The sequence below is a fragment of the Glycine max genome, chromosome 11, assembly GCF_000004515.6.
Source record: "Glycine max cultivar Williams 82 chromosome 11, Glycine_max_v4.0, whole genome shotgun sequence".
NCBI lineage: Eukaryota > Viridiplantae > Streptophyta > Magnoliopsida > Fabales > Fabaceae > Glycine > Glycine max.
The window spans coordinates 111482-121289 of record NC_038247.2 but is presented as its reverse complement, the minus strand read 5'-3'; the positions used below and the strand labels follow the sequence as shown (position 1 = coordinate 121289).

General features: G+C 35.2%; 2 protein-coding genes across 2 annotated transcripts; both read left to right on the top strand.

The window, feature by feature from the left end:
* The first annotated feature begins 474 nt into the window (after positions 1-474).
* On the top strand, positions 475-1702 carry LOC100803623 (40S ribosomal protein S20-2-like). Its single transcript, NM_001255098.3, has 3 exons — positions 475-714; positions 789-902; positions 1303-1702. The coding sequence occupies exons 1-3, from the start codon at positions 603-605 to the stop codon at positions 1443-1445; spliced, it is 369 nt and encodes a 122-aa protein (NP_001242027.2). The 5' UTR covers positions 475-602; the 3' UTR covers positions 1446-1702.
* Positions 1703-3034: 1332 nt separating this feature from the next.
* Positions 3035-5761, top strand: LOC100788454 (magnesium transporter MRS2-3). Its single transcript, NM_001415130.1, has 3 exons — positions 3035-4024; positions 4104-4254; positions 5064-5761. The coding sequence occupies exons 1-3, from the start codon at positions 3264-3266 to the stop codon at positions 5349-5351; spliced, it is 1200 nt and encodes a 399-aa protein (NP_001402059.1). The 5' UTR covers positions 3035-3263; the 3' UTR covers positions 5352-5761.
* The last annotated feature ends 4047 nt before the right edge of the window (positions 5762-9808 follow it).

Below are 9808 nucleotides of genomic sequence, written 5' to 3'. Positions count from 1 at the left end.
TAGTTTCTACATCTAAATTACGAAAATAAATAATAAGTTAAGTTTGACGGAGGATTAAAATATTGGACGTTCATAATTTGAGGTACAAAATTAACAAAACAATATGTTATATCAGAATAATTTAATATTAAAAATAAAATTTTAGTTTTGCAGGTTTTTATTCTTTGATAATTTTTGGGTCTGGGAATTGTTAGTTTTTAAAATAATTTCAATATATTATTATCATTATTGTAAAAAATATACTATTAATCCATTAAATCGAGTCAGATATGATTTTTATATTATTTATTAAAAATAAAAACTTTAAATTAAATGGAAATTTATAATAAGATAAGGGTGTACATTTTTTTTTACACAATCGATATATTTCAATTAAATTGATTTGTTTCCTGAAAATAGAGTGGTTTTGATTTTTGGAAAGGAAGATAAAATAAGCGGGCCTGTGGATGATCTGGCCCATTTCATGACCCAATAAAAAACCCTAAGAAGAGTTATGGTAACCTGAAATTCTAAGAGCTTGTTCCGTCGTCCCCCAAGTGCTGCAGAGCCGCATTTTGCTTGCAATTCAGAAACTTTGTGCGTAGAGGGGACGAAACAATACAATGGCTTACGCTGCAATGAAGCCTACTAAGGCCGGCTTGGAGGAGCCTCAGGAGCAGATCCATAAGATTAGGATCACCCTTTCCTCTAAGAACGTCAAGAATCTCGAGAAAGGTACCTCTCGCCTCAACATTTTTTATTTTTCATTTATTTATTTCATACTCGAATTTTTTTTCTCTTAATTATAGTGTGCGCCGACCTTGTTCGTGGTGCCAAGGACAAGCGCCTCAGGGTGAAGGGACCTGTTAGGATGCCAACTAAAGTACTTAACATCACCACCAGGAAATCCCCGTGTGGTGAAGGTAACTTCATTTTCTATCTGCTTCTTGCTTGCTTTCTACACTCTAATCAGAATTATAGCTTCATTATTTTATTTATGTATACGTACCCTACTACGAGTTGCTGTCATTTTACTTTTACACAACGCACCGGCTGTTGTCAAATATTTTTGATTTCTGGTCTGCTTAACATTTTCAAAACTCACACTTCTGAGAGAGCAATAATAATAATAAGCGTTAAACATAGCAATTACCTTTTTTCTGACATCCGGATGATACTAAAGAGCAAAGCTTTGAAGATAAGGTTCATGTGTGAATGTAAGAGCTGTATTTTGGTTTTGGGTATTGTCATTATCCTTACCTGTTTAAAGTCTTGGTGTATTTTATGGATATATTAATGTTAATGAGCTGCTTCTTGTTTCAGGCACCAACACATGGGACAGATTTGAGCTGCGTGTGCACAAGAGAATTATTGATCTCTACAGTTCCCCTGATGTGGTTAAGCAGATTACTTCAATCACAATTGAACCGGGTGTTGAGGTCGAGGTCACCATTGCAGATGCTTGATTTTTGCCCCATTTTTTCCCCGCATGCTAGTTTCTTTTGTAATTTATCCTTTTTGCTAGGTATGTTGAGTCCCATATGTTAGGGTTAATGCATTTCCTTTTGCCGTTAAAATTTTTGATGTTGATTATTGTGGAAGGGGAATTATTGACTTGATCGATTATCTTTTGTTTTATGTTTATCGACATTGAAGAATACCATGAGAAATGTCATGCTAAATACGTTCTAAAATCTCGTTAATATTTTTAGCTTCAGATTAGAAACTATGTGCCAAAATTTTGTTATAGTCGTTAATGCTTACAAATCTTAAACTCGGGAAGAACTAGTGTGATTAATCGTACTTTAGAAGAAAAGAGTAAAAGGCATTATAAGAACTAGGTAAAATGGCTGTTGCTGTGATTTTGACTACTTTATGGTTTTGAATATATAGAGATACAAAATAATAGTAATGCAAATTTTTTGAGGAACTATTTTCAGCGTTAGAGTTGAGGATTCGGCTATGCTGTAGTTGTAATATAACTCGAGACAATTCAAAAATACATGTTAAAACTAATTAAAGTAAACAATATTTTTGCATAGATGTTTTGTTGATGAAGTTATGACAAGGTCCAAGCCCCAAGGTATGGAACGACCTTTTGACGAGGCTGGCGGACTCCCCAGCCTGCCGTCTAAAAGTTGAATAAGAAAGTTATTGGCTCCAAGGGACAACTCCAACGCTAATTAACAAAACAAAGTCCACTCGCTCTAATCTTTATTATTTAGCAGTTACCACAATGCACCTTTCATCGTCATTTCAGTATGAGAAAGAAGAAGCAAAGCAAGTTTAAGCACTACATTTCAAGTCCTATCAGGGTACTGAAGAAAGCAAAGGAGTTACACGTCAAGGGAGTGGTGGGCGTTGGGGTGTCCAGAGGAGGGAGGAGCTTTCGGGAACAATGCCCGTGAGGAACCAAACATCATTAGTGCCAATGATAAGAAATGAAACGTTAACGAGGGCTTCTGTGTATAAATATAAATATAATAGAAGGAAAATGAGTTATTACACAGAACCTGAGGTGAGAAAGATGGGAACAATTGAGGAGGATAAACATTGTTATTTTGAGGAAGATGATCATTCCAACTCCAAGGCTAATCTATTGTATCTCTATCCAAGAACCAGGCCCCATGTTGTCCACAGCCGCGCTGTGCCTGTGCCTGTGCCTGTGTAATTAAGGTCACTCACTCTATACGACCAATTCCCTTGTCATGCAACTTTTTCTAGTTTCCTTCCATAATTTCACCCTGTATCTTCCACCTGTTCATTTTCAATCTCCATCTACGTCAATATATTACTCGTATCATGTCATCAGTGGATATGTGATATCTTATTCTTGATTCACTTTCGTTCAAAGCCTAATTCTTATTAATTTTACGGTGAAGTCTTCTTAATCAATATAATAATCCTGATATACATTAAGAAATTCTTTTTTATAGAAAAAATCAGGAGTGGCCAAGGCCCCCTATGCTTGTACGTAAAAAATAAAAAATAAAAACATTTCAAGTCCTATGAAATCAGTTACATGATGGCTGACAACTCCAATCGATTCAAAATTACAAGAGTTTATATTTTTTGATGAGTAGAAGACTTGATATATTATAGGAAAAACTTATTATAAGGTATAGTGTAATATTTTTTCAATAAATTATTTACAATAATAAAAAAATATTTTTAAAAAAAGGAAAGATGGTGAACTTTGTTTAAATAAACTTATATTTTCACAAGAATTTGCAAAAGAAAAAGAAGAGGAAAGTAATAAAGAAGTAGAGAGAGAGAGAGGGAGGATGAGGGGAGGGGAGGAGAGATCGACGACAGGGATTCGAAAGAAGGGAAGCGGAGTGAGGCAATGGCTGGTACTGGACGGCAAAGGAGAGACGGAGGTGGTGGAGGCCGGGAAGCACGCCATCATGAGGCGGACGGGACTCCCCGCGCGAGACCTGCGTATATTGGACCCTCTCTTGTCCTACCCCTCCACCCTTCTTGGCCGTGAGAGGGCCATCGTTATCAACTTGGAGCACATCAAGGCCATCATCACCGCCCAAGAGCTCCTCCTCCTCAACTCTCGCGACCCCTCCGTCACCCCCTTCCTTCATGAGCTCCAGGCAAGGATCATCCGCCACCACAACCAGGCTGATGCTGACCCCAACCCCAACCCCAACGACGCCATCAAGATTCTTCCCTTCGAGTTCGTTTCCCTCGAGGCCTGTCTGGAGGCTGCTTGTAGCGTCTTGGAAAACGAGGCTAAAACCTTGGAGCAGGAGGCTCATCCCGCCTTGGACAAGCTCACCTCCAAGATCAGTACTCTCAATTTGGAACGCGTTCGTCAAATTAAGAGCCGATTAGTCGCCATCACCGGTCGTGTTCAGAAGGTCAGGGATGAATTGGAGCACCTGCTCGATGACGACGAAGATATGGCTGAGATGTATCTCTCTGAAAAGCTAGCCGAACAACAGGTCTTGGATGGCGACGTCGTCGTCGTCGACGACGACGATGACGACGACGATACCTCTTCTGCCGACAACGGCGATCTTCTTCAACCTCACAGGCACCTCTTCCTTCCCTTTTAACTCTCCTACTCGCTTCTCCCTAACCTCTAAATGTAATTCTTCTTTCAATTTTTTTAGGACCGCTCCTGAATTATCGTTCGACAATGTTCTCGGTAGGGACAGCGCCTCCTTCAGTGCCGTCACCAAGCAACTTGATGTCGAGGAGCTTGAGATGCTCTTGGAGGCTTACTTTGTCCAGATTGATGGCACCTTGAACAAGCTCTCTACGGTATGTATCCATGCATGCGCCTCTTCTGCCTAACAAGAGGTTTGACTTGACATTCTTAGATTCATGCTAATTGCCAACGTTTCTTCTACTGGCCCCTATAAAACCCTAGGGACTAAAATTATTATGGCTTCATGCCAAATCCTCACAATTCCTTCCTTCTCCCATTTCAAAGACACAATGCTTGATATTAAAAAAAGGTTTTGTTGGTTGTGGAGCAAGTAACAGATTTGTGGAGATTAGCATTTTGTCCTCTCCAAATCAACATATTTGGGCTCGACTTTCTCACTGCTAACATCACACACTAAAACCAATATCCAGAAGTAGAACTTAGCACAACCCGTCATTAACTGCCACTCCCTTCTACTATCACCCCTGAAACACAAGAAAAAATTATATCAATGCCCATTAGCATTTTCTACCAAACGACAACCGAATCCTCCAATGACCAAACTCATCAATACTCTGTTCTCCCTCAGCCATCAGTCGTGACCCGTTTATCTGTCATTGTCTGCTGAATCCATCCTTGAAACCGGTATCAAACACATTACCCAAAATCAACTTCTCCCATTTTTTGAAAATGTTGGGTGCATTGGCAAATATGATTAGTAAGATGGATGGATTATATGTCAAGGGAGTTTGGTAAATCTCGGGGTTGGCAGCTTTAGGTTATGATCGCTGAACATTTCTGATCCAATATGGCTATCTTCTATGACAATTTGACATGATATAATTTACCAGTTACATGAAGTGAAATGAAATTTGCTCATCTATTATTATGACTTTCTTATTTGTTGGTCGTCCTGTTGAAGCTGAGGGAGTACGTTGATGACACAGAGGATTACATCAACATCATGCTGGATGACAAACAGAACCATCTCCTCCAAATGGGAGTCATGTTGACCACAGCAACTCTGGTAGTGAGCGCCTTTGTTGTTGTGGCGGGTATTTTTGGCATGAATATTCACATTGAGCTATTTGATGACCAGAAAGCGGGGATGACGCAATTCCTCTGGACTGTTGGTGGTAGCACTGCAGGGACCATATTCTTGTATGTGGTTGCCATTGCCTGGTGTAAGCACAAACGCTTGCTAGAGTAACCAGGCATCAAATAGTGTTTCATAAACAAATGTAATTTAATTTGGAAATCACTTTTTATTCATATGCTATAAATTTTAATAGCAGACCATTACAATATTCCGTGGATAGAAACATAAATCTTATGTACACTTGTCGTCTTTCCAATAACAGTTTTGTTATTTGGACAAAAAAATCCATAGTATTCAGAAACTTCTCTCATTTATTTTTTTATTTTTGGACATTGTTTCCCCTCCATCCTTAATTACTCTCCCTAGTTTTTCTTTCTTTCTTTCTTATTGTGCCAGTACTTCTATTTGAGAAAAGAACATTTCTCTTTCAAACATACTTGGGGATCATAGACTTTGTATGGTCTACTAGCTGGCAGTTTTATTCTTTTAATGCCATCCTGGTTAATAAAAGTTGTAGCTTGAAAATGTGTGTGTTTATGGCTTTAACCCCGTTGGGATCAGAGTCCTGTTGAGTGGAGACGTTGAGCCTCTGAAGGACAAACAGATGAGTTTATGCAGATAATTGGTAAGAAAAAAAAATTGATGATTGCACAAATATATGAGTCTGTGAAGATAATTGATAAGGAAAAAAATGATACTTTGCACATACAAATCCCTGACAAGCTTCCATAGTTGATAAGGAAAAAAAAATGATAATTGCACAAATATACGAGTTTGAGAAGATAATTGATAAGCAAAAAAATGATACTTTGCACATACAAATCCCTGACAAGCTTCCATAATTGACAAGAAAAAAAACATGATAATTGCACAAATATACGAGTTTGTGAAGATAATTGATGAGAAAAAAAATGATAATTTTCGCATACAAATCGCTGACAAGCTTCCATGCAATTCACTAGATGAGCATCTTTGTTTCAGTGCATCTCATACTCTGACGAGTTTGTGAGGACATAAGTGTCTACTAGTATGGTAACTTGTTATGGTACCCACTTTTTACCAAAGTTGAGATTATTACCAGCTTTTTTTGCATATCCGACAAGGTATAATTTAGTCAGATACCTCACTATAAAGTCAGACCAGGACGACCTTAATTGGTCAATTGTCTTAAGAGGAACAAATTTATCTTCATTTTGTATGTAAATTTTGTTTTTTTATTTTAAGAATTACTACATATTTGCTTTTTCTTATTTAAAAAGTAATTATTTATTTTTAATAAAAAAATTGTTTTAGATAAAACACAACTTATAAAACTCTTATTGTGAAAATAAACTGATACAAGTATCCGTTTGAGAATATATATTTTTTTCTCTTTATAACATGTTTTAATATAGAAACTATAATTAAAATTAATTTAATCACACATCTCAATTATATTTAAATCTAACAATTACAATTAATTATATAAAAATCATTTCTTAGCAACTTTATAGCATCCTCTAAGAAAAACAACTTTATAACATACATAAGCTAATAGAATTATCTAAACAAGTTCAATGAGGCAAAGCCTATAACTAATGGCATGACACTATGCCACTATCTCTTGCATTAAACAACTCATTCAATTTGTTTGCAGCGAATAGAAGACAAGGAAAAGCAGCAATTTCCCATTACCCTACCTATATGTTTCACTCGGGCACCACAAGGGAGCACTAGATAAATGGTAGTACTTATTATTCCTTTGTTTTTTTTTTGTTTATTTATTTATTATTTAAAGCTTAAGACAGTAATAGATTTATGCATATCCTTATTTTTATTTAACTTTTAAATATTTTACACACTTATAAAAAAATAAGACAAAAATAATGATAGAAGTTATATCAGAAAAAGTTTCAAAACATATCAATATAAACAAGAACATTAATTATATTTATTAACTTATGTAATATCTTCCAAAAATGAATAGTTAAATAACGATTAACCAATATCTTAAAATCATCTAAAAGCTTTTAATTTTTTTTAAGAAATTTTAAACATTTAGTAGAACTTAGAAGGTACAGAAACATTTTTAAAGTCTTAGGTACTACCTATATATAGAAGCTCCTTGGCACTTTAACTTAATCAGCAGTATCATGCTCTTACATTAAGAGTCTGTCCATGAGAAGAAACATGATCGTCTTGGTCTCTCCTTCAATAAGCTCATACGTTACAAGTCTAACCCAAAAGAAATATTACAGTTATACTTAATTTTTTTTTCCTTTAATTTGTTCTATACGTGTGACCATATAAATTCTTGTAATAGTGAGCCTCAATATTTAATATCTTGTGCATAAACCAAGACCTTCTAAATGTATGTTAGAGATTTTTTAAATAAGTTGTTTATCTAAATTTATGAGTCTTATAATATCACATAAATTTAAAAATTTTATACAAATTTATTTTAATGCTAAAATTACTAGAGTGAGTATTTTAACTTGAGTCGCATTAAATTTTTTAATTAAAAAATAATTTTTTAATTAATAAGAATGAATTAAGCAACGATTACTCGTATAAGCAACTCATTTAAGCCAAGTCATATGTTGGAATGATAAAAATATGTTAAACAACTCATGTACCCCGCGTTAAACATCCTCTTACAAGTGCAAATGTTTCAAATAACTGACTTTAAATTGACACGGATTCTTCAATTAATAGTAAATTAAACCTCAAGGCTCAAACTTCATTTGCACCAACAATTCCATCCTTTTGGGGTCGGGGTTTCTTCTTTCGTTCTCTTTCTAATTTGTTTTCTCCTGGGATATCTCGATACCAAGGTAACTCTTTCTTGCAAGGTGTGTAACTAACTAGATAAAACAATATTCATTGGATTGAAATGAATGACTAATTCAAATTTCAAGGGGCCTGAAATCACTCGTCAACAGCATCAAATATATAAGTAACTGAACTGATCGAATAGTTTGGCAGTGCCGCCAAACATTACTTTTAGGTTCAACATGTGCATTTTTACCTAAAGTCAAAGGAAAAATATGAATGTAAACCTCATTTTTTAGGTTATGGGTAAAAAAAAAAAGAGTGAGATAGAAAGAAAACAATGAAGTAATTAAGAGAGAAAAATAATATGTGATAAATGATCTGATGAGAAGTTTAGAGAGGCTCTAGAAAAGAGAGTTTGAAAGAAAGTGAATGGCAATTGTCAAACAGGTTTTTAGTGTCAAAAATCACTTTTGTAGTAATAAGTCATTCAATTTTTTTTTTATTGATTTCTTTATTCATCACAAGCATGAGTTGAACTCAAATTATGGTTTTTGTTCAGCGCCAGCTCAACAATGAAGAATGTGGATGGATCAATTTGGAGTTTTCGATGGCCCTGGAAGCTCTAGTGTGATTACCTGCTTGTCAGTATATATAAGAGAATAAAATGCGTGGAATTAATTAGAAGTTCTGGTTGGTTCGGACTCATTAGGGTTGTGATTCATAATAGGTAATTGAGGCTAGTAATATTAGATCAGCATGTTGTTTGTTTTATTTTCTTAAGTGGGGCGAAGTGAGCCTAGAAAGGGTCCAGAACAGTTACTGAGCAAACAGGTACTGTTTTATGAGTGATGCTTTCACAATTTATTAATGAAAATACAAGACAAATAACTAATACGTACACTGATCCGAGAAATATTGTTGTCATTGGCATTATGTTATGTGAGCCTCTCCCTTCAATCAAAGTAACTTGACGCTTCAAGAGTTGAATATCCAGCCAGCTGAGCAGGGTCCACATGGAGATAGTTTACGCGTACGTGACTTGTTCTATATGCTTAGCATTGGAGATACAATATCAGCATCGTAATGTCAAGTCCAATATTGAACAGTAAAAATTTGTTACAAGATTTCAACTAAGAATCTGCACCTATGTTGCTGAACATCCATGCTGAAGCTAGTTTTGATTTTTAATTTGAATTAATTATTATATTATTAGTAAATAAGTGAGTTTTAAACTTAAAATTTCTGATTCTATTTTTAAATTATCAGTAGATGATAATAACAGTTCTTAAATAATAAAGTATGATTTTTTATTCAATTATATTTAAATATAAAACTTATTCAATAAAAATTATATCAATTATTCCAAATTAAAATCACATTCTTTTTTTCTTCTCCTACGTTTTTTTCCTCATATTAAAACCAACAACCTAAAATTCCTCTGACTTAAAAAAGTGTTGATTTTCAACAGAGAGGATTGATTCAAGTGTTGCTTCTTTTTCTTTTTTGAGTCCTCAACCTTGTTGCTAATGCTAGTGGCGGGAAATAAAACACTGCACAGCACAATAAGACATACTAGCAATTATGTAGATTTTAGTTTTGACCACGTGACTCAGTCACTGTTTGTCATCATTTGGTATGCAGAGAGTGTTGTCCTGAGAAATGGGAACATCCAATGCTCACAGAAATAGAAGATCAAACATGAACCACGTGTTTGAAAGCTATGAAGCCCCTTCCCAGCTCCTCAGTGAAAACGGGGATAGAGTCATAGAGGAAGGGTTTGGTTTGGAGGTGGTTGGAAAGGCAGAAAATGTTTT